At 34.2% G+C, this 25,687-nt stretch overlaps 1 protein-coding gene across 2 annotated transcripts in view; it reads left to right on the forward strand.

Moving 5' to 3' along the window:
* Positions 1–25,687, forward strand: part of MED13 (mediator complex subunit 13) — a 101,200-nt gene that overhangs the window by 39,946 nt on the left and 35,567 nt on the right. Inside the window, exons 9-16 of one of the 2 annotated variants that reach the window (XM_070562354.1) lie at positions 7,007–7,690; positions 17,841–18,058; positions 19,005–19,082; positions 21,099–21,220; positions 22,927–23,017; positions 23,151–23,365; positions 23,633–23,829; positions 24,440–25,356. In XM_070562354.1, the coding sequence (XP_070418455.1) occupies positions 7,007–7,690; positions 17,841–18,058; positions 19,005–19,082; positions 21,099–21,220; positions 22,927–23,017; positions 23,151–23,365; positions 23,633–23,829; positions 24,440–25,356 (2,522 nt within the window). Of the gene's footprint in view, positions 1–7,006; positions 7,691–17,840; positions 18,059–19,000; positions 19,083–21,098; positions 21,221–22,926; positions 23,018–23,150; positions 23,366–23,632; positions 23,830–24,439; positions 25,357–25,687 lie in introns of both variants that reach the window. The other variant, XM_070562355.1, reaches the window with a different exon arrangement.

Below are 25,687 nucleotides of genomic sequence, written 5' to 3' on the forward strand. Positions count from 1 at the left end.
GACCTGTGAACTGTCCTTAAAATTATTTTTTTACCATGGTGGTAAGTGAAAAGCATAAAATTGTTTCAGTTGGCATTTTTCAGTTATTAGGAAGATTAAATATTGCATTTATTGATATTAGGCTGTAGTCTGGTGGAATGGTCATAAGAAAATTAGCACTTAGCAAGCTATGTAAGTAAAAAGCACGCTGTGTTTTTGCACTTATTGTAAATTTCAGATGTTGACACTAAAATACTGGGAACTTTAATCAAGAGGAAAAAGAATCTGAAGGGATCACTCTGTTGGATTGTGCTTTTAGGACAAGCTTTTTTTTTTTTTAGAATGATTCCGCAACTTGTTTGAGTTCTAGTAGGAAATTCAGTTGTTCTCTCTAAAGAAGACTAGCTTTTAGAAAAAGGTCTATATAGACGAAAGGAAAGGGGCTGTGATTTAATGTTAGCAAGATTTTAGAGAGTCGCTGGTGTTAGTTTGTTACCCTCACAGCAGGGTAAGTGAACATATGGCTGTTTACTTCTCACATCCCTTGTATGCTTGGAGTATAACCAAATAGTTCATCTCAGATTATTGAAGATCCTACCTCTCCTTAGTGCCTTGTGTAACTTGACTAAATTCTTAAGCTTTTGGTCTCAGAACTCATTTACACTCTTAAAAAAAAATTATTGAGGACCCCAAAGTGCTTTTATTTATGTAGGTTGTTATATCTATTTTAGAGAAATCTTAAAGCACTACTTAACTTATTAAAAAATAATAATCAGGGCTGGCCCCGTGGCCGGGTGGTTAAGTTCACGCGCTCTGCTTCAGTGGCCCAAGGTCTCACCGGTTTGAATCCTGGGCCCGGACATGGCACCGCTCATCAGGCCCCATTGAGGCGGCGTCCCATGTACCACAACTAGAAGGACACACAACTAAAATATATACAACTATGTACTGGGGGGCTTTGGGGACAAAAAGGAAAAATAGAATCTTTAAAAAAATAAAAAAATAATAAACTCAGTACATATTAATGTGAATAAAATACTTTTATAGAAATCAGCTATATTTTCCAAAAAAACCCAACAAATTACAAGAGTGGCGTTGTCTTACAGCTTTGCAAATCTCTTCAATGTTGAGCTTAATAGAAGATAGCTCATAATAGAAGATTCTCATCTGCTTCTGCATTTAATCTTTTGTTGTATGTTGTCTTGGTTGAAGTATGCGAAGAAAATCCAGCCTCATGTGCTGTGCAGTTGGAAAATGGAAGAGTATTTTAATAGCTTTTTCTGATAATTGTGGATATTCTTTGATATTTTACCAGAATTTCACAGGGGGTAGTTTCTTAAAGGTTAGTCTTAGTGGAATCTGAAGCCATATTAATGAAATTCTTGTACTCCACTAATAACTGAATGGATCTTTTACTGCATGATTTTGTAACATCATGCATTGATTCTTTGGAAAATACCAGTTCACTGAGTTATGCAGATCTTCTGAATGCTGGCATATTTTGTTATATAGTATCAAAACTTTGCCTTCATTAATAGCACCAATGATCTCAGAAAAATCTTCTAAATATTGGAAAGCTGTCAAGCTCACTATGGCAGATACAATTTTCCAAATTCTAAATCTTGCTTAAAATAAGCTCAAACTTTATCATTTGTTCTTCCTTAAAATGACAGACTCATTTTGTTCATTTTTGAGGACCAAATAATCAAGTCTGCCATGTAACGAAATCTGGATCACCATGGTTTATTAGTCAATCTTATTTGTTTTGAAATAAAAGTAGTGTTCCATGAAAAAAGTGGCTAGTACAGCTTGTAACTCAAGCAGTTGTACAAGTGCTTTTCCTGAAAGCAGCCATTGTACTTATATCAGTATAACATAGCAGTAACAGAAATGTTTTATGTGTACTTCCTATTTCTATATATAAGAAGCTGTAAATGCAAGGATTGAGATTTAATAAAAATTAATTATTTTTACTGTCTTCATGAAGGATGTTCTTAAGTGAAAGAATGTATGATAGTGAAGAAAACAGTGACTGCTACTACTAACAGTCCTACTGCCTTGGTTCATGTTAGGTTGCCAGCATTTGTGCTGTCTGTTGCTTTTATACCATCATTATGAATATCAACATAACGAAGAAGGCAAATAGTGTACTGGTGCTATTACCAAAATGGTTTTGAATCCTGTAAAACTCCTGAAAGAGTCCATGGGCCATACTTTGAAAACTTTTGTAGTAGACACTAAAATATTTGAATAATTAAGAAGTGAATGATACTGTTATAATATGTACTATTTCTACCTTCTTATTCTGTTTTCTTTTTTTCTCCTTTGCTTTCCTTCCCCTTTCCTGCTATTATTATTATTATTTTTTTATTAGTGTTATGATAGATTACAACCTTGTGAGATTTCAGTTGTACATTTTTGTTAGTCATGTTGTGGGTACACCACTTCCCCCTTTGTGCCCTCCCCCCACCCCCCCTTTTCCCTGGTAACCACCGATCAGATCTCCTTATCAATATACTAACTTCCACCTATGAGTGGAGTCATATAGAGTTCGTCTTTCTCTGACTGGCTTATTTTTGCTTAACATAATACCCTCGAGGTCCATCCACGTTGTTGTGAATGGGCCAATTTTGTCTTTTTTTATGGCTGAGTAGTATTCCATTGTGTATATATACCACATCTTCTTTATCCAATCATCAGTTTCTGGGCATGTAGGTTGGTTCCACGTCTTGGGTATTGTAAATAATGCTGCGATGAACATAGGGGTGCAACGGACTCTTGAGATTTCTGATTTCAGGTTCTTAGGATAGATACCCAGTAATGGGATGGCTGGGTCATAGGGTATTTCTATTTTTAACTTTTTGAGAAATCTCCATACTGTTTTCCATAGTGGCTATACCAGATTGCATTCCCACCAACAGTGTATGAGGGTTCCTTTTTCTCCACAACCTCTCCAACATTTGTCGCTCTTGGTTTTGGATGTTTTTGCCAATCTAACGGGTGTAAGGTGATATCTTAGTGTAGTTTTGATTTGCATTTCCCTGATGATTAGCGATGATGAACATCTTTTCATGTGTCTCTTGGCCATATTCATATCTTCTTTTGAGAAATGTCTGTTCATGTCCTCTGCCCATTTTTTGATCGGGTTGTTTGTTTTTTGTTGTTAAGCAGTGTGAGTTCTTTGTATATTATGGAGATTAACCCTTTGTTGGATAAGTGGCTTGTAAATATTTTTTCCCAATTAGTGAGCTGTTTTTTTGTTTCAATCCTGTTTTCCCTTGCCTTGAAGATCCTGCTATTATTTTTGACTTTCTTTCTTTTTTCCTTTCTTCAGGTGGCTTAGAAGTTAGGTATTATATTTTAATTCTTTTGTTAATTGAATTAAACATTTATTGTGTTTGCTTTCCTTAAAGTCTGAAGTCAGTCAATGTCTCTCTTCTCTTTATGGAACAAACAAGGACCTTGGAACACTTTAATCTTGTTCCAGTTATTTTCCATGTTATTTTTCTTTTTAGCATTTTTGTTCTTCCTTGTTCTGTTAGGAAAATTTCAAACATGCACAAAAGTAAGAGAATTGGACAGTGAACTCCTGTATAACAACCATCCATGTTCATGTACTACAATTGCTTCATCTAGACCTCTTACTGAAGATTTTTGTTTTTTTAAGGAAGATTGGCCCTGAGCTAATATCTGTGCCCATCTTCCTCCACTTTATATGTGGGACGTGTGCCACAGCATGGCTTGACAAGTGGTGCGTAGGTCCGCACCTGGGATCCACACTGGCGAACCCTGGGTTGCTGAAGCAGAGCATGTCAGTTAGCTGCCACTGGGCCAGACCTTACTGAAGATTTTTTAAAATTTTGATATATTTTATTGAAATTGGCTTACCCAAAATGATTATTTTGACATACAGTCAGTATAAATCATTAATGAGATATTTGGCATTCTTTTTTTCATAATATATCTTCAAAAACTGGTATGTATTTTACACTTATAGCCTGCCTCAATTTGGACTAGCTGCATTTTGAGTGCTTAATAGCCACATGTGACTTGTGGACACCATTGTTGGATGGCACAACTTTAGAAATAGAATTAGAAATAGGACTAATGACTGGAAGATACAGAAAAGACAAGTCTCCATTCAACGTAAATTATTCTCTAACAACTGGAGCTATTTGATGATGGCATGCATTTCCTTGTAAGGTAATGTGGTCCTTGTCGTAGAAAATATTCAAAGAAAGGATGGTCAGAGAAGGGATTATTCCTATGTTGGGTAGGACTTGCTCTTTGTTTTTAATGACCAATTCCTTTATTAAACTTTTTTTTGGTTTTAAATTGCTATTTAAAAAATTCAAACAGTGAACACAAATAAAACATTAGAAACAACAACTTCTGCTTCCTATAAATGTGTGTAGATCTGCCTGCCTGCTTTATTTCACACAAATGGAATTGTGCTATATATATTGTTCTGTAACTTTTTTTGATAAACAGTTATCCTTCATATCTTTCCATGTTAGCATACTCTATTTTTTCTTTTAAGTTCATAATACTCCATAATACTATGGAGATATAATACTTTATTTGGCCAGTCCCCTATACTTCGCTCTTGCTGAACATTTTTAAAGAAAATCTTAAATATCATCATTTCACTCCTATTTCAGTATGCAGCTCTAAAAAATGTTAGTATTTTCTTACCATAATTTCATTATCACACCTAATGAACAGTATTTTCTTGGTGTCATCTGATGTCCTCTACAGCTTTGTCTCACAAGTATCTTTTTGTAGTTGGTTGTTTGACTAGGATCCAAACAAGGAGTATACATTTGGTTATTAAGTCTGGTAGGTCTCTTTTGTAATTTCCTACTCTTTTTTTGTAACATTGACTTGGTTGGAGAAGCTAGGTCAGTTGTCCTATAGAATGTCCCACATTCTGGAGTTTTCAATTTGTCATATATTGTAACTTGTTCTTTTAGTGTTAACTTCTTCCTTTATCCCTTGCATTTCTGTACAGGGAAGATAGGTCCAGAGCTGTGGTGTCCAATACTAGCTATGTTGGTAACCACTAATGGCTATTTAAAGTAATTGGTTTTAAATAAAATTAAAAAGTCAGTTCCCCAATTGCACTTGCTGCATTTCAAGTCCTCAATAGCCACATATAGAACATTTCCAACATCACAGAAAGTTTTGTTGGGCAGTGCTGATCTAGAGGCCTTTGATTAGATTCAGTTTAAATATTTTGGTTAAGAAAACTTTGTAGATGGTGCTGGCTTGCTTTGTTTTGTGTCAAATCAGAAGAGACACGTCTGGTTGTCCCACTTTTAATAATGTTAATATTGAGAAGGTGGTGATCAGCCTGAACTCTTCATTGTAAAGTTTGTAATCATGTTTATTTACTATGAATAAAGACAGTTTTTCTTCTTCCTTTGAAATCTCTAATCTCTTTCTTTTTCTTCACTTATTGCAGTGGCTAAAACTTTCAGTAAAATTGTTGAATAAAAATGTTGAGAGTTAATATTCTTGCTTTGTTCTCAGACTTAGGGAGAAATTACTCAGTCTTAAGTATGATATTAAGTAAGTATATTAAGTATGATATTAGTTGTAGTTTTTCATAGATATCCTTTATCAGATTAACTTCTGTTCCTTGCTTGCTCAGTCTTTTTATATGCATAGGTCATATGTTGTTCTATATTTATCGAATGAATAAATATGACTTTTGTCATATGTTTTTCTATATTTATTAAGATATATGTTTTTCTCTTTTATTCCGTTGATATGATAAATATTACTGATTTTGTCTTTTGAATGTTATAGCTTAAATTCCTGGGGCAAATCTCATTTGGTCATGATGTATTATTATCCTTTTATATATTACTGTATTGCTAATATTTTATTAATGATTTACATCTGTGTTCTTGAGGGATATTGATCTATGATTTCCTTTTTTTATAATGTCTTTGATTTTGGTATCAGGGTAATCCTGGATTTCTCCTGTATCCTTTTGACAGAACTCCAGTTTTCTTTGATAACTTTCATGCTTTTTTCCCTCATGCACAATAACATGTTCCAAGCTCTGTACAAAAGGGTGTCTCAGCATGTTTCCTCAGTAGAAAAGGTTCTTTGAAAAAGTGCCTGACACTACTTTGTATTACTCTTTCTGGTTATCTCTGATATAACAAAACCATTAATAAAATAAATTTAAAAAGAAAACTAAAAAACCGTTGTGAATATTCAATGCTTTAACTCCATATTTCTCCACATTTTTTTCTAATTTCTTAGTTTAAAAAAATGTTTTATATGCATCAGTCTCAGTTGAGTTTGGAATTCTCAATGTGCACAGTATTTTTACTACACTGAAAGAAATCTTAAACCTGAACAAAATTATTAGATTTTTAGGTATATAGTTAAGTCTTCAGTTTAGAATTGCTTCACATTATGAGGAGAAAATTCTTTTAAGCATTTTCTTTTTATTTTCCAGTCAGCTGATTCTGTAGTGGTAAGCCTTGGGAGAAGGAAGGTAGTCAGTCAATTCCAGCAGTATCCAGACTGATCTAACTTTAATTCAGTAGAATAAATTTTCTAGCCAGTTGCTGTAGGATGTAGTTGATGACTGAGCTCAGCTAAGCCATTGATTTGTAGCAATTACTAACTGTGAAATATCAGATACATTCATAAGTGAATAAATTTCAGACCTTTTTATACCTTTTTATCTTAAAATAAGTAGAATCTTCTCTCTGTATTTACTCAGATACTAACATATTTAGATTATATAAGGCAAACCAGCTTTGTCTGTCAGCTCACGTAGCTGTTGAATGAGATGTTGAGAATAGGCTTTTATGAATCTTTTTTGCATGCTTTTAATTTTAGGTCACTAAACAAAATTATTTTTTTCCTTATAAATTCAGATCATTTTACTTTTAGGGTTATATATGAAAAACAAATGATATCTGAAATGTCTAATGGTATTAACTTGTGTACTTTGATATGATAGTGATGCTATAAATATTAAACTTTTCTTTTAACTTTTCAGGCACAAAAATCTCAAACCAAGAAATCCTGGACAACAAGGACAGGCGCCATCCTTAAGTCAGCAACAACAAGTACTTCCTAAGCACAAGACCAATGAAAAGCAAGAAAAGAGTGAAAAACCACAGAAACGCCCCTTGACTCCTTTTCACCATCGTGTATCTATTAGCGATGATGTTGGCATGGACACCGATTCAGCCAGCCAAAGACTTGTGATCTCTGCTCCAGACAGTCAAGTGAGATTTTCAAGCATCCGAACTAATGATGTAGCAAAGACTCCTCAGATGCATGGCACTGAAATGGCAAATTCACCTCAACCACCTCCACTTAGTCCTCACCCATGTGATGTGGTTGATGAAGGAGTGACTAAAACACCTTCAACTCCTCAAAGTCAACATTTTTATCAAATGCCAACACCAGATCCCTTGGTTCCTTCTAAACCAATGGAAGATAGGATAGACAGTTTATCCCAGTCTTTCCCAGCTCAGTTCCAGGAAGCTGTAGAACCTACAATATATGTTGGTACAGCAGTAAACTTGGAAGAAGATGAAGCTAATATAGCCTGGAAGTATTACAAGGTCCCAAAGAAAAAAGATGTAGAGTTTTTACCACCTCAACTTCCAAGTGATAAATTCAAGGATGATCCAGTTGGACCTTTTGGACAGGAAAGTGTAACATCAGTTACAGAGTATGTATTTTTTTTAATAGTCACTATTATAATTTAAGGGTGGAAATGATGGAAGTTCTTAATACTAGGACTCCAAAATTGGTTTCAGGATAGGTTTATAATAAATCCTTGAGTATTAATTTTACATAATTTCTTTGCTGTGTTTTTTCCTCAGGGAACCTCTTTATTATGAAATATTTTAGTCACAAAAAAGTGGAGAAAATAATGTTACTTATCCATCAGCCAACTTAAGGACTTAAGTTGGTCCCATCAACCAGCTTAAGGATTTTGCATACAATTAGAACTCCTATGTACTATTTTTCTTCCTCCATTCTTCCTTCCACTGTCCTGAATTTGGTATTATCATTTCTATACATGTTTTTATACATGTAGTTCTAATTAATTCATTTTAATTGCTCTATAGTATTTCTTTGTTATAAATATATTATAATTTACTCTCTTGAAGATGGACATGTTAGTTGTTTTCAGTTTTTCACAATTGCAAAGGATGTAGCACTGAACTTTTTTGTACACATTTCCTTGTGCACTTGTATAGGAGTTTATTTGAGAATACATCTAAAAGTAGAATTGCTGGGCCATGGAGTATGTACATATTCAACATTAAGGATTATTCGCAAGTTACTCTCCAAACTGTACTAGTTTACACCCTCATCAACCAGTAGAGTATGAGAATGACTGTTGCTCCACATTTTCCTCTTTTCTTGGTATTATGCAACTTTTAATTTGGCTAACCTGCTGTGTGCAGAATGGCATCATATTGTCTTAATACATGTTTTCCAGATTCCTAGTGAGGTTGAGCATCATTTAAAATGTTTATTGAACATTTAGATTTCCTCTTCTGTGAATTGGCTGTACATGATATTTTTTAGTCCATTTTTCTTTTCCTAATTTATTCTTTGCATCTTCTGGTTATTAATCTTGTATTAGTTATATGTGCTACAAATATCTTCCTCTAGTCTATGATGTGCCTTCTTTGTCCACCTATGTATGACATACTTTGGGCAGAAGTAGGCTTTTTTTCAGGTCTTCCTTTACTTTCTGTGTTGTTCTGATTACATTTCTAGTCTGTCCCATAAGCCTTTTGCATTTTTGTCTATAGATTTTTCTATAAGATGGAAATCAACCAACAAAATACCATTATATTCATTAAAACTGTCTACCTGTTCATCAATGCAAGGCCAAGTAGTGTGCAGAGATTACGTCTCCTCCTCAGTGAGTCCATTTTCAATTAAAGCTTTTCCAGTCTTTAGCTTAGAATTTTGAAATTTCATGAGAATATGTGTAGGTATAGTGATCTTTTGTTCAGACTTTGTTCTGGGCATTTGAGGAGGGCTAGTTCAGTTTTACCTTAGAATTTTGAAATTTCACAAGACTGTGTAGGTTTAGTGACCTTTTGTTTAATCCTTGTACTGGGTATTTGAGGAGGGTTAGTTCAGTTTTACCTTAGAATTTTGAAATTTTCACAAGACTATGTGTAGGTTTAGTGATCTTTTGTTTAATCCTTGTACTGGGCATTTGAGGAGGGCTAGTTCAGTTTGAAGTCTTTTTATCCTGCAACTGGGAAATTGTCTTTTTCTTTGATAATATCTCCATTTTTTCCCCCCCATTCTCTGTGGAACAAATTGCTCTAGAAAGCAAATGATGTGTTGGAAACAGGTGTTAAAAAGATCTTAATCTTATCTGTGCTGGATGTAATACAAAAGTCTAAGCTAGCCTCAACTCTTGCCTGAAACTATGGTTAGTCTCCTTATTTCTGTACTTCTTTACATATATTCTCTACACAGCAGTCAGAGTGATCACTGTAAGTTAAATATTATGTTACTCATTTACTTGAGATCCTTCAGTGGTTTCCCTTTACACTTAGAATAAAATCCAAACCCTTTTTCCTCATTTGAAAGATTCTACATAGTCTCCTGCCCAGCTGGTTCTTTATTCTTATTTACTACTCTCCTATTTGCTTCCTGATTTAGCCACTCTTGCTAGTCCTTCAAAAAGCCAAGCTCATTCCTCCTGGCCTTCAGAACTGCATTACAGGTGTGGGGAGCAGCCTTAATCATTCCTGCTCAAAAGTTACCTTCTCAGGAGGTGTTTCCCTGACCATTCTATCTAGACTGTGGCCTCTCCTCGCTCCCCAAATCACTTCCTATCCTGTACACTGCTTTCATTTTCTCCTTATATGTATCCTTATCTGAAATTATATTATGTATTTGTTAGTGGTTTTTTCCCCTATTAGAATGGAAGCTCTATCAGGGTAAGAAGTCAGTCTTGTTTACTGCTGTGTTCCTCTAGCATAAACTATACACACACACATACACATCCACATCCCCAGAACAATCTTAGGCACTACTATAGTAGACAATCGGCAAATGTTTGGATTAATGAAGCAACAGTGTGACCCTGGATTACTTTATGATTTTAAACTTGTTTTCTTTCTAGGTTATATTTTCTTATTTAATGTATGTAAAAGTGTAGGGAATATTTTCAGTTTTAAAAACTTCAAGAGTGAGTTTTTGTGGGCAGATTATGTTCATAAGATCCAAGAATCGCTATAATTTTAAAGAAGTGTATTGGTTGCTTGTGTGCGTGAGTGTCTATAAGTGAAATGAAGGTCTCTTAGAAGTTAATACAGCTTAACCTTAGAATCTGTTCTAAAATTGTTTGCCATTTTTCTCACTGAATAAGAATTAGAAGGAAGAAGCATAATGTGGAAGGGTAGCATGCAGAGTAGAATGGTGCTGGGTCATGATTATGTAAATTAAGGAAATAACATGCTTCTGCCTCTTCCTGGTCACCATTTTTTCTACCTCATAAAAAAGAAAAAAAAGATTGAATAAAAGGGTTTTTTAAATTTTGTGTCTCACATGAGTATTGTTTTGGTTATGCTAGTTACTAAAATGTGTACAGTGTCACAGTTTTAGGTAGAACTCTTGTCAACCATCAGAGGCTTAGCTGCTATGTGAACTAAGAAACATTTATGGAATCTAATATTTCTATACTTGGTAGGTTAGAAGTCTTTTGATTTAATGTTTTAATCATCTGAATGATTCTGTCCTTTTCCTGGAGTTACTGTTCTTTTTTTTTAAAAGATTTTATTTTTCCTTTTTCTCCCCAAAGCCCCCTGGTACATAGTTGTGTATTTTTAGTTGTGGGTCCTTCCAGTTGTGGCATGTGGGATACCATTTCAGCGTGGCTTGATGAGCAGTGCCGTGTCTGAGCCCAGGATTTGAACCAGTGAAACCCTAGGCTGCCGAAGCAGAGTGCGCGAACTTAACTACTTGGCCATGGGTCCAGCCCCAAGAAGTTACTATTCTATGACATTAGTTCTCAGGAAAATTTCTTATGCCCCCACCCCCACCCCAGCACACACCCCAGGTGACATTTGTCAATGTCTGGAGACATCTTTGGTTCTCACAACTGGGGGGTGTGCTACAGGCATCTGGTAGGTAGAGGCCATGGATGCTGCTAAATATACTATAATATATAGGACAGTCCCCCACAACAATTATCCAGCCCAAAATGTTAATAGTATTAAGGTGTTGTAATGTCACAAATAATTTTGGCAGAAATTTGAACTCTAGAATAAGCTATAAAATAGGTCAAACATGTTTACTGATTAATTTCACTAGGGAGGTACCCCATACTATTTTAGCTCCCCAAACCACAGTATAATACCCGGCATGGCCTTCACTGTTTGTATTATGGTAAAACAAAAAGTTTTTTTTTTGAGGAAGATTAGTCCTGAGCTAACTGCTGCCAGTCCTCTTTTTGCTGAGGAAGACTGGCCCTGAGCTAACATCCATGCTCATCTTCCTCTGCTTTATACGTGGGATACCTACCACAGCATGGCTTGCCAAGCGATGCCATGTCTGCACCCGGGATCTGAACTGGTGAGCCCTAGGCCGCCAAAGCGGAACGTACATACTTAACTGCTGTGCCACCTGGCTGGCCCAAGTTTTTTTTTTTTCATAGTTAAAAGGATCTTCTTGAAATAACTTAGTAATTCAGGTACTTGCTATTAATATTACTTGACATAGTATGTCATGAGGATCGGTCATCTCCTTATAGAAAGTGACAAAGCCAGTTGACAAAGTCAGATAATGTTCCCTGTCATTAAAATAAATTCTGTGAATTACTATTATTCTCTCTTGATGGCATTTAAACAATTTTCTTAAATACTTTACAGAAACTTTCTGTAGTTTAAAAGATATTAATGTGATCACTTTTCTAATCATAGAGTAATCCTTTCAGAAGCCTAATTTGTTTTATGTAAGTAAATTTGTGAATCATATTACCCAGTCGTAAATTTCTATCATACTTCTCTATACTTTGAGTTTTGAAAGTTTATTTAAAGGTACAACAGTTAATTTTAATGAGATTAATTAGAGGGCTGTTGCAACTCTCACATTCTTTCTCCTTTCTTAGGGAGATTATCTTTCTTCTTAAATTTATATTCCTCAAAGATATATTTTATCAGTTTGAATAAAACTCAGTTTTCTCTTATATGCAAGATGCTGTAAGGCACTGTTACGGTATAAAATAAATTTGGTCCTGGCCCTAAATGAAATTGTAGTCTAATGGAAAATAACATTAAATTCTCTGATAGAGGTAAATACAAAATACTGTAGGGATGCAGAGCCAGAGTGGGGACTGACTTTATTTATGGAGATCCAGCAGCTTTATGTAATTTGGTATCGATAGATTATAGGGTGGTGCTTACTAGTTTGGTGTGTTGTGATGAGAAATGAAACCTGAAAAGTGGGGTAGGACTATATAATGGCATGGCAAAATATTGTTTATGAGCTTATATATTTTCCTTGCGATAATAGGAGCACTGTTGCAAGTTTTTTGAGGTAGATAAAATAGGCTTTTGGGAAATAAGGATTTTACAAGTATTAAGTAGCATTAGTGAAGGATTGAAATGAAGAATTGTACGTGTATAAAAGGAGGTTAGTTTGGACATCTGTTTGAAAAGCTCAGACATAAGGTAATACAGGACTCTCACTAGGAAATTAGAAAGAGTAGGGATGTATGGATTTTATAGATATTGTGGAGTAGACTGAAGAAGTTTACAGCTAGTTGAATAGTAAAGTAGGGGAGTAGCAAGAGAGTTAAAGACCAGCATATTTATTTCATGAGAGGGAAAGAGGAGGAAGAACAGATTTGAAGACTTCTCTACTACCTTTTTTACCCACTTTAGACTAAACTTTTAAATTTAATTTTTATGGTTTTTTTAAAGTAGTGTTTCAAAAATAGAAGTGTCTTCAAGTAACTATGGCTGTACCTTAAGAAAGGAAGGTCTTATTAAATAAGTAGTCTGGCTAAATAATAATGGCATATTCACTTAAAAAAGCAAAGGAAATCTATGTAGGTTGATATGAGAAGATCTCTGGATAATTATGAAGTTTAGGAACAACGAGGTACATAATATATGTATACATATATCGTAGTATATGCATAGTTTTTGCCCCTACCCTAATTAGGTAATACAAACGATCTATTGTTATCTTGAAGGAGAAGGATTGGGAATTTTCTACATTTCAGCTATACCTTTGTTTACTATATGACTTTTAACTATGTGCATGTAATACATATATAGTGAAAAATTGTGAATTCAGTTTGAGGTACCTACTTAGAGAGATTCCAGCAGACAATTGTGATCATGTGTCTGAAGCTTATGGGAAGAAACTATTAATAGCCCAGTTAGAGGAGATGCAGAATGCAAAGAGGGGCAAGCATGCATCAGTAGAAATAAAACAAGTGCTTTCTTTGTAATAGTTGACTGTTACAGATGTATGCTTTTTGGGAAATGATGGAGGAGAAATTTAGACGTTTGTTTTATTTATGTTAAGTAAAAACAATTTGTATTTGATATAAATAAATGAAATTTTCCATTGATTGCTGTTAAAGGGTGTCCCTATGCTTTCATAATCTGTGGATAAATGAAAGAAAGCAATACTCTTGATTTTTCCAATCAGCTTTAGGTGGTGATGGTACAGAGTAATAGACTTCATTTTTAAGCACCTCCGTTATTCTTAGACTTCCAAGTGTAGCAATTGATACCAAATTTTTTAGCGGCTTCTTTAAAGGAAAATTCTTTTTATTTCTTTTTTTCTTTTTTTGAGGAAGATTGGCCCTGAGCTAACATCTGTGCCAATCTTCCTCTATTTTATATTTGGGATGCCTGCCACAGCATGAATTGATAAGTGGTGCATAGGCCGGCCCCCGGGATCCAAACTGGTGAACCCTGGGCCACTGAAGCAGAATACGCAAACTTAGCCACTGCGCCACCAGGCTGGCCCCAGAATTCCTTTTCTGATATGTTAGAATTTAATTGGGAGGAGAGAGAGGTTGAGCCTGGAACATAGCATATTCCACATACAGGATATACATATCTGTGGCAAATATCTTTATCTTTTTTCTAATTATTTCTAGTTTCTCTGTTAGTTAATGATAGTTATCTATTTCAGAATATTGACTTAAGACCTTAAAAGTTTTAAAGACAGCAAAATTTCTGCCAAGAAAGATTACAGTTGTTTTTTGATCTTTTTTCAATGGTTTAACACTTAGTTTTAGTAGAATCTGTGATTGTTTAGGATAGTCTGTTCTAATTCAGAGGAAAGCCTTTCTAAATCCTGAGCAAAGAAAGAACTGTACTTGAGCATAGTTCTTGTCATATCTGTTCAGTAGTAAGGATATATCAAGATATCTTAACCATAATATAATGTTCATCAGTAGAATTAGCTCCTATGTTGTATTAGTGTGATAAACCAGATTTTTATTGTATTTGTATAGTTACACAATGCATTATTTGATCTCTAGAAGATAGTTTGATTACTTTGTTTCATAGAAGTCTATGATGAAATAAACTTGTTTTGATTTACTGTATTCTCAATCTTTTCATTTAAGTAAGTCGTCTTTACTTGATTTCTTCTTTTAATGCAATAAAGCTAGACTTTTGAGAGCTAGCTTGATTCAGTTTAAGGATTTATTCTGAATACTGGAAATAGTACTGGAGAAGGTACCGTTAAAAAAGAGGACTTTTGAGATTTATTAATTTGTTCCCTAACATTTCTTTCTATAGCTTATCTCCTTCTTATAATTGTCAGTCCTAAAATATTGTCATAACTTGTCTGAAAGAATTTTTATTGAATAGAGGCTTAAAAGCATATGCTACTGTAAGCCGTGTTAAATTCTCTACAAGTACCTTTTAGGATAGTATGTTACTGATGTCATAGTAAAAGGAATGAGATATAATTAATGAATAATATAAAGGTAATTTTGATTAGCTTTGGGCTTTGCAAAGCTTCCTGTTCATGGCTGTGCCTAATCCTCTTTCTGTTTGTCTGTATTTAGCTTTTTTATCTGATTGAAATTATCTCTGTAGTTAACTATTTGGCTATATGTGAAAATTCCTTTTAGAAAAGGGGAGGTTGTGTTCCTATTCACAAAAGTATATGTATAATGCATAATTGGACAGTGATGAAATGATAACTTGAGTTTTTAATTTGGCATCTCTTAAAAATCACAATTTTTATTTCTCTCAGTTTTAAATGTAGAAGGATTGTAATGTAAATAATTTATATTTTTTAATTTATTGTGACTTCATACTCTTGATATTATTAACTACATTTAAGTTCTTTGCATATCCTAATGTCTGTGAGAACCATTCAATAAAATAACAAAAAGTCTTTAGGCATTGCATTTGGTTTACTCCTTTTTATTCTTAATATAGTCCTGTGCAGTAGGGTTGGTCCTTTCAGTGCTTCTACGAGAGGACAACTTAATAGGAAAAACAGAGTTGTTTTATTCACCTCTACACAGAGTAGTAGTGTCTTTCAGGTTGGTAGGAGGGAGGAGGAGTGGATTTTATACTTTTCCCCCATGAATATTATTCGAATATGAATACTTAAAATCTTTCCAGCCTTAATTCTGCCACTCTGTGCCCTCAGCAAACCATTTCTTTCTACATAATTTCCACATCAAAGTCAGAGAGCATACCTTCCATTTCCTATCTTATGAGGTTAAGTATTAAATAAGAAAATACACGTCAAGTAGATGGAAATACTATTTCAAAAAGATTTATGTTAGTATCTGATAGAGAGTTAGCAAACAGTTACTTAGGGTCCGATATGGTGGGGTACAAAACTATTCTTAAGAAAGAAATGTTTATTCATTTATGGAACAGAACTGTTGGAACAATTAATTGTAAAACATATCCCCATTGACGGTTGTGTTAGACAGTTGTGTCTTCCCATGGAAGAAAGTTTTTGTGGACTTAAGATTTTAGTTTTGGGGATAAATCTGGGACATACTGAGAATAACAGTGACATATCTGGTATTTGATAGCACGTTTGGAAAACATCAGTTATTGTTTTGATGGCCTCTGTTTCAACCTTAGTTTATAAGGTATAGAGTGATATCTCTATCATTATAAGCTAGCAAATACCTTCATTGCTTCCAAATTCTTACGTGTCTTATAATTTTTATCTTAATCCTCAAGACAGATAAACAGTGGCAGCAGTATTGCTGTCTAATGAATAAAGATGTTTATTTCAAAGTACAAGATATTGTATTTTAGGATTATTAATGCAAACACAACATCTCAATCCTGTGTGGCTTTTAGATTTCATGTATTCATTTAGCAAATATTTACTGAGCACTGGCTATGTGCCAGGCACAGTTCTGGGCATTTGGGGTAATTCAGTGAACAAAGACAAGATCCCTGGCATTTAGGGGCTTATATTTTAGTAGAGTGATGGTCAACTATGAACATAAGCAAATTATGTATTATGTTAAAAGATAAGTTTTATCCAGGGAAAAATAGAGTAGGGTTAGGGGGACTGGTGTTAAGGCAGTTGGGCATATTGCAATTTAAAATAAGATCAAAGATTTGAAGAAAGTGAGGGAGTTGGCCATGCAGTTATTTGGAGGAAGAGTGTTCCAAACAGAGGGAACAGCCAAGAGTGTGTCTGGCCTGTTTGAGGAACATCAAGGAAGCCTCTGGAAGGAGAGTGAGTGAGAGAGGGTGGGGTAGAATAGAAGAAGATGAAGTTGGAGAGGAAAAAGAGGAGACACATCTTGGAAGGCTTTGGTAGGATATAAGGATTTTGGTTTTTCCTCAGAGGAAAATAGTCATTGCAGGATTTTGAGCATGATCTGACTAGATGCCTGGCTGCCACTGTTCTGGAAGCAGGAGAATCTCAGCTTTGCCTAATATAGAGAACATGAATCTGGGAGTTGAAAAATGTCTTATACAAACCAAAAATGAATTCTATATTCAGGCTCACCAAGCACACTGGTCTTCAGAGATATAAAAGTCCTGATGCTTTCTAGGGTTCTGCATTGCAGAGCAACTTGTTGTGGCTTCCTTCTCTCAGCCTTATATTTCAGCTTTCTCTGGTCTGTGTGTTTCTACTAGTTCATCTTTTCAACTTCATTGTCGTCTCCTCTCTTGTTCTATTGTCCTTTGTCATTATTTCAGGAAAGTACAGATAAACATATGTTTATCAGTTACTTTGTGAAACCAAAAGACTGATAATATAAAATTTGATTTTTCCAGTGTGATTAGGAAAAACCTCTGAGGTACTTGCAGTGAAACTTCACTTGCCATTGTAAAACATCTTGCCAGAATTAATAATAGTAATGTTATCGTGAAACACAAATCAGGCCTTTAAATTTTTTTTAACTTAAAATATATCCATTCATGGCAATGGGAAAAGGATAATCACTTTCCATGTGTAAATTGTACGAAAGTAGTCTTGTCTCATTATATAGGCCACATTTTAAGAGTTCTAGTCCTGGAGTGGTTTAGATTTAAAGTCCCTTTCAGTGAATAAATTTGAACAAATTAATGTACTTGAGGACTTGGGAACAGAGTGGATTAACAAAAGACAACATATTTTAGTAGAAAGACCATATAGATAGGAGACCTGAATTTTAGCTCTATTTCTCTGTTGCTAAATTTGAGACTTCAATAAATCACATAACCTTTGTGTACCTCAGTTTCTTTATTTGTAAAGTGAGGGATTACAGGTTAGATTATCTCTAAATGATTCTAAAAACTTTATGATACTTAAGTTGTTTTGGAAATTTTTTATGCTTGTATGGAGAATAAATATAACTAATTTTCTAATTTTATTTTTTTATGCAGGTTAATGGTGCAATGTAAGAAACCTTTAAAAGTTTCTGATGAATTAGTGCAGCAATATCAAATTAAAAATCAGTATCTTTCAGCAATATCATCTGATGCAGAACAAGAACCTAAAATTGATCCATATGCGTTTGTTGAAGGAGATGAGGAATTCCTTTTTCCTGATAAGAAAGATAGACAAAATAACGAGAGAGAAGCTGGAAAAAAACACAAGGCGAGTAAAAGACATCAAAGTACACCAAAGGATCACCAATGATTTGTAGCACTGCATATACTACCACACTTCTCATTTTTTTTTGTTTTAAAATAGAACAGATTTATTGTTTTAACTTAGAAAAACATTTTTTAAATAGGTACATCAGGCATATTGTACAGAATGTAAGAGCTTATATGGGCTTTGATAATGAAAAGATCTTTATTGTTTACTGTAAAACTTTTTTGATTAGAGAAAGAATACATTAATTTGTTATTCAAATAAGGATATTTAGGTAGACGAACTATATTGATAGTTACCAGTTTCCGAAAGTACAATAAAATACACATTGCTGAGTTTATAAAATACCCAATATTTTTGAATATGTGAGTCAAGAGCTTATAGGGCCCCTAAAAGGAAAATGTTATAAAGTGTGAGACGTAAAAAGATTTATTTGATTAAAATTTTAAAAATCAAATGTTTGAGGATCTAAGTGCAAGATAATTCTGCTAGATAAGAGTTTTGCCTTAAATACAAAATACGGAAATTGAAAGCTATGAAATTGTCAAAAAGACCCAGTAATATGTTTAATACAAAGAATTCATTTCACAAAGTTTTATTTAGCCTTACTATGTGCCAGGTACTTGAAATTTTATTCTTTTGTAAATATGAAAACAGTAGTAGCTGGGAATGCTATAGGTGTTGTAGAACAAACATGGACTTTGGAATTTGACAGATTTAGGTTGAAATACCAGCTCCTACTACTAATCAGCTGTGTTTCCTGGATTATCTTTAGAACTACTTTTTGTCTGTAACATGAGCACAGTACTTACGTATCATGTAGGTTAGTTGTGATGATGTCTGTAGAACATCTAGCAGAATGCTTGACACAGAGCTACTCAGTAATTGGTAGGTTTTATTATTGGCAAATTATATATTTCAGTCTAATATGTAATATTGTTTGCAGGTAGAAGATGGACCATCTAGTGTAACAGTGTTATCACATGAAGAAGATGCTATGTCATTATTTAGTCCCTCCATCAAGCAAGGTAAAGCTTACTTCCTAATCAAAATATTACATTCCAGGATTGTCACTTTAAACTAATCTGATATTGTTGGACTTCTAGTATTCCTTTTTGCATAATATGTTTCATAGAAAGAGACTTACTTTTTTTTTTTTATTTGAAGATTGGTACCTGAGCTAATATCTGTTGCCAGTCTTTTTTTTTTCTTCTTCTTCTTCTCCCCAAAGCCCCCCAGTACATAGTTGTATATTCTAGTTGTAGGTCCTTCTAGTTCTGCTGTGTAGGATGCTGCCTCACCATGGCTTGATGAGTGGTGCTATGTCCACGCCCAGGGTCCAAACCGGCGAAACCCTGGACTACCGAAGCAGAGTGTGTGAACTTAACCACTCGGTCATGTGGCTGGCCCCCTAGAAAGGAACCTATCTTAAAATGATGGATTTATTGCTTATCTTGTATTAGGAGAAGGAAGTTCAGGTGATAGAAATTCTGTTTTGAATTGACGGAACTTCCTTCCTTTTTTACCAATAAAAATAGTTCTCATCTGTAAAATGAGATTGGATGAGATCATTGCTTAAGGTCTCTCTCAGATCTAAAGACTTAATTTACAAATTAGACTTTACTGTAATTTTGTTGTGTCCCAACCCCTGCAAGTTAGAAGAAGTGTCATTAACAGATATTTATTCAGCACATTATGTGTAGGCACTGTTCTCAGCACTGGGGATACAGCGGTCAAGACTCCACTTTGAAAGTGTCTGATTTGTGCTCCTTGTGAGTGGAACAGAGAGGAACAGTATATTAGTTCTTTTACAAAATCTGACTTTTGATGGAAGCAAAGGAAGTCATCCTTTGGTATGTGTTTTTTAGGGACAAAGCTTTGTTTTAATGTTTGGAATAAATAGAGAGGGTTAGCCTCTGCGTGACCTAAAACAAGAATAAGAAAAAAGTCCATCTGAATAAGAAAGAGGTGATCTTTCATGAAATAAATTAAGTGGTTGATGGTTTGAAGTAGCTTGGTGAGTTAACAATTTAGATTCTTTGGCCTATTTTCCTACCCTAGGATATAAGGAATGTGTAATCGCCTTCTTGTGCCTATGCTCTGGCTTTTTCAAAAGGTGGACCATCTACCACATTCTGGAGTATTTTTTGAGGTGGAGCTAGGAAATCCTTGGTTTTTAATAAGCACTCTAGATGATTTTTACATCTCTAAGATTTCAGAACTACCATTTTAGTGAATCTTTAGAACTGACCTCAGAGGCACTTGGAAAGTGACTTTCATCTTTCTAAAAGTGTGGGCTATTTCTAGTCATCTGATATCCTGAGGATGCTTTAGAAGGTTATAGAGCAAACAGCAATTATTATTTTTTTTTCTTGTGTGGAAATATAAGAGAAAATTAACTTCCACTTGTATTTTTTCTTAAATAATCCTGTATTTTTTTCCTAAAACTGGAAAAAAAAGTAAAAAGGAAAATAAAATTCTAGAACTAAAATGAAGCTTAACTAAGAGATAATATTTATTGAATGCTTAAGTGCCTGGTATAGGGCAAAGTACTTTACCTACGTTCTATCACATTTAATTCTTGCCATTACTGAGGCATAGAGAGGTTAAGTAACTTGCTCAGGGTCGTATTGTTAGTGTTGGAGTCAGGAGTCAAATTAATAGTCTGTCTGACTCAAGAGCCAGAGCACTTAATTGTTGTACTATGCTTCCTTTCCATTTCAAGAAGATAGAAAAATAAAAATGTGTGTGTGTTTAATTCTCTTGTCCTAATAGTGTTTATATTTTTATTTGATATATTATTCATATACAGTACTTAGTTATGTTATGGATTATGTAGCCTTTGGTGAATTTCCTGGGGAAGGTACTACCATTTATTTACAACTTTATTTCTATGAAAAAAATTTCTAGATTGTAAATCATGATTTCTTATTGGATAACACCCTTAGAAATGTAAAGTTATATGTCTAGCTTAAATAAATAGAATAATACTTATTTGGTCAGTAGTAGAATTTTTGATTTTGTTTTCTGATTGACATATGTAGATGCTCCACGCCCTTCTGGTCATGCTCGTCCTCCATCAACCAGTTTGATTTATGACTCAGACCTGGCTGTCTCTTATACTGACCTTGATAATCTCTTCAATTCTGATGAAGATGAACTAACAGTGAGTATCCTGTTAATGATTAAGATTATAATTTGTTTTCCTTGATTTTATGCGCTTATTTTTCAGAAGTGATGTGGGACTTGAATGCTGTGTTTTAGCCCTGAACAATAGGAAATATTTTGGAATAAAATTTCATTAATTGGTGTCTTTTATAAACCTTATGTTTGAGCAGTCTTGACATAGTGTCACCTATAAACTTTGAGTTTTTTTTTTATTTTGTATATTTGAAGGACACATATGATTAAGCTTAATTTGAGCTCTGCCATATTTTCTTTTTCTGCAGTCTTTAGGAAGCAGAATTATGTTACTATTCTCCGATCCTCTAGTTTGAGAAGTGACCCTGGAATTGACTCATATAGAGAATAAGAAATAATTAACATTAAAATAATATGTCCTGTCAATTTATTAAGGAATACTACTTATTTTGAATTTGGCATCACAGCCATTATTATAAGACAGGTACATACTATAATAATGAAAGAGGAAGAAAAAGTAATATTTAATCTTTAACACCCATTGGCAGAGAAAGGTGAAGATAAAATAAAAGAAAGCTTAAAATGAAATTTCGTAGAATGTCAAGCCTCTGGCAAATTAATGAATTGGGTGCTACATTATCATAAAAGGGAATTCCTTTTTCATCTGCATAAAGGTAGCTTGGAAATTTCTGTAGTACATTTGGTCTTTCTTATTCTACATAATGTATCCTTTTAATCCTCTCTCATCATATACATGTGTATATCTATCTATCTGTCTATCTATCTATCTATCTATATATATACACAAACAAACACATATATGCACATTTGGTGTTTTCAGTTAAATGACTTAAGCCAGATATAGCTGAACATAAACTTTTACTCTATATCCCATATTATATTATATTGTAAGGTGCCATGTACTGGGTAAATATATCCCTGACTACTTTGGTACTTTTATACTTTCTCTCTGTTACCATTCATATATCAGCTGTGGCTCTTCTGAGGTAAAAAGGTTGTAATCAGGGCTCGGTCTACATATTTATGAAAAAATGGCTAACAAGACATGTTGGAACTAGGTTGTCAGCTCTAAACACATTGGTGACAGATTGATGATGCTACAACTTGATATGTTCAATGTATTAAAACTTATTTTTAGTTAGAGATCCTTTGTTTTGTCATATGAGATCTTCCTGAAGTTTGTGCTTGAAACCTGTTGTAGCATTTTTGCAGGGATGAGGAAATTATTAAAAAAGGCGAAAATGTAGAAAAGAATTCAGAGGGGTGATTGATTATATATAAACTTCAATGTCTTTTATTTAAGGGGACAAATGCTTTATGAGTATCTTTTAGAAGCAATTCTGATGTTAATCACAAACCTTTGTTATTGCAGGTTTTCTTATTTTTCTTATTTTAACAGGTTTTAAGTGGTAGGTTATTCTTGCTTCTGTGTGTTTTGAAAGTATTGGTCATTTTCTTTGGAGGAATCTTTCCCTGTTAATTTGGAGGATTATCAAATAAACAGAGAAACTAATCTGGGTCCACCGATTGCCTAAAATGTGTTTTATGTCCTTAAATTGTATCTAGTACGTATTTGGCTCTAGCACAGATTCAAAGTATTACTTTTGATGAATGGGCTCTACTTGCACGTTACATCTGAGTGATTACTATCTTGAAATCACATTGGATATAAAATTTCAGATAAAAATGTGGGTTTTTTTCTTTTAATAGCCTGGATCTAAAAAATCAGCGAATGGATCTGATGATAAATCTGGCTGCAAGGAATCAAAGACAGGAAATCTGGACCCGTTATCTTGCATAAGTAAGCTTTCCAAATCTGTGCTCCAGATAAATCTGTAAACTATTTATCTCAGCCACGTTGCCTACTCTTTTGTTTTAAACATAGATTAACTTCTTTTTAGTTTTATGTTAAAATGTCTTTTATTAATTTATAGGCACTGCAGATCTTCATAAAATGTATCCGACACCACCGTCATTGGAACAGCATATTATGGGATTTTCCCCAATGAATATGAATAATAAAGAATATGGTAGTATGGATACAACACCTGGAGGAACTGTTCTAGAAGGAAATAGTTCTAGTATAGGAGCACAGTTCAAAATTGAGGTTGATGAAGGATTCTGTAGCCCAAAACCTTCTGAAATTAAAGTGAGTATTTTATTTTTCTAGAAAAATAATTCACTTCCTATATTTTCATATAGAATTAGTTTGTTGATATATTCAAAAATCCTTTCATAGTGATTCTGATTTTCTAGTTAACAAAATTGAAGACTGAATTCTGATGACACTATTCAGAATGCATTTAAGAAAAGAATAGAATTATTTTGTTTAAAGAAAGGGAAAAAAGACTAGAGTCACTTTGTTTTTTTTCTCCTGTAAAATAAGATGCTGAAAGTCATGGTTTTTATATTGTAGGATTTTTCTTATGTCTATAAGCCTGAAAATTGTCAAGTTCTAGTGGGATGTTCCATGTTTGCACCTCTAAAAACTCTACCAAGCCAATGTCTGCCTCCTATCAAATTGCCAGAAGAGTGTATTTACCGTCAGAGTTGGACTGTTGGAAAATTGGAATTGCTTCCTTCAGGGCCTGCATTGCCATTCATCAAAGATGGGTATGATTTAAATTTATGTTATTGGTATAATAGGTGAATGCTTAAAAAGCTTTAATTTTTTTTCACAGAAGTACCTGGTATGCTGGTACCTGGAAAAAGAGATTGAGTTTTGAAAATTCTAAAAATGTTTTCTGATTAATAGGTTATAAAGTTATTAGTTGGGTATGAATAAACTATTGGAAAACTTAAGACCATTGTACTTTGATTATTTGCTCCAGAAGCACCTTTTGTTTTGGTCTAAAATCAGGATTTTTTTGTCTTTTTTTTTTTTTTAACAATCAGTGGCATCTTAGAATCAATGAGATTTGAGTATTTGTAGAAGAAGAAATGTGTAGATAGTAAATGTGGATGTCTAGGTGTAAATAAGTGTATACAGATTTTATTTATAATTTTGGAACTAGTTGATTGGTCCTGAGCCCACAGTAATCACCTAGAGTGGATATATTAACTAGAAATACATTTTAATTACACTTGTAATTTTTGCAGTGATTGTGCTGTCATAATTTTCAGTGTTACTGAAAAACGCTTGTGACATTTTTAGTTGTATTTCACGTTACTAATATAATTCTTTATGTATATGTTTGACTTTCTTTCACCCTGGTGACACTAGTGATGGAAGTACTATGGATCAAGAATATGGCCCTGCTTACACACCTCAAACTCATACTTCTTTTGGGATGCCTCCTAGCAGCGCACCTCCCAGTAACAGTGGAGCAGGAATTCTTCCTTCTCCATCTACCCCTAGGTTTCCAACTCCAAGGACTCCAAGGACTCCAAGGACTCCCCGTGGAGCTGGTGGACCTGCTAGTGCTCAAGGTTCAGTCAAATATGAAAATTCAGACTTGTATTCACCAGCTTCCACCCCATCCACCTGCAGACCCCTTAATTCTGTTGAACCTGCTACTGTTCCTTCCATCCCTGAAGCACACAGTCTGTATGTAAACCTCATTCTTTCAGAATCAGTTATGAATTTGTTTAAAGACTGTAACTTTGATAGTTGCTGTATCTGTGTCTGCAACATGAATATCAAGGGTGCCGATGTTGGAGTTTACATTCCCGATCCAACGCAGGAAGCACAGTATAGGTGTACCTGTGGCTTCAGTGCTGTCATGAACAGAAAATTTGGAAACAATTCAGGATTATTTCTTGAAGATGAACTAGATATCATAGGACGCAACACAGAATGTGGCAAAGAAGCAGAAAAACGTTTTGAAGCTCTCAGGGCTACTTCTGCTGAACATGTTAATGGAGGACTAAAGGAATCTGAAAAATTGCCTGATGAGTTGATATTATTGCTACAAGATCAGTGCACTAATTTATTTTCACCCTTTGGAGCAGCAGACCAAGATCCTTTCCCCAAAATTGGTGTAATTAGCAATTGGGTACGTGTTGAAGAGCGTGACTGTTGCAATGACTGCTACCTTGCATTAGAACATGGGCGTCAGTTCATGGATAACATGTCAGGAGGAAAAGTTGATGAAGCACTTGTGAAAAGTTCATGCTTACACCCCTGGTCCAAAAGAAATGGTAAGTACGTTAATGGAGTAAATTTTCTGTTTATCTTCCTTTAGTTGTATGACTTTGTTTTCTTTCTTAGGAGAAAGTATTACAGACAGTTTCCCATGTAGCTAATAGAGACACTTCAATTTGAACTTAAAACTCCTTTAAGGATGACATTTTTAAAGGGAGAATTTCCTAGCCTTTTAGTTTAATTTCAGCAATAACAGTATGATTATTCTAAGTCTGTAATTATGTACTTCTGTAGGATTGTAAAAGGCACTTTTCACATGTTAATCAGTATACAATTGCTAGTTCTCTGCTCTATTCAACATTCTTTCATTTATTAAATACTTATTGA

The sequence above is a fragment of the Equus przewalskii genome, chromosome 10 (assembly GCF_037783145.1).
Source record: "Equus przewalskii isolate Varuska chromosome 10, EquPr2, whole genome shotgun sequence".
NCBI classification, from domain to species: domain Eukaryota; kingdom Metazoa; phylum Chordata; class Mammalia; order Perissodactyla; family Equidae; genus Equus; species Equus przewalskii.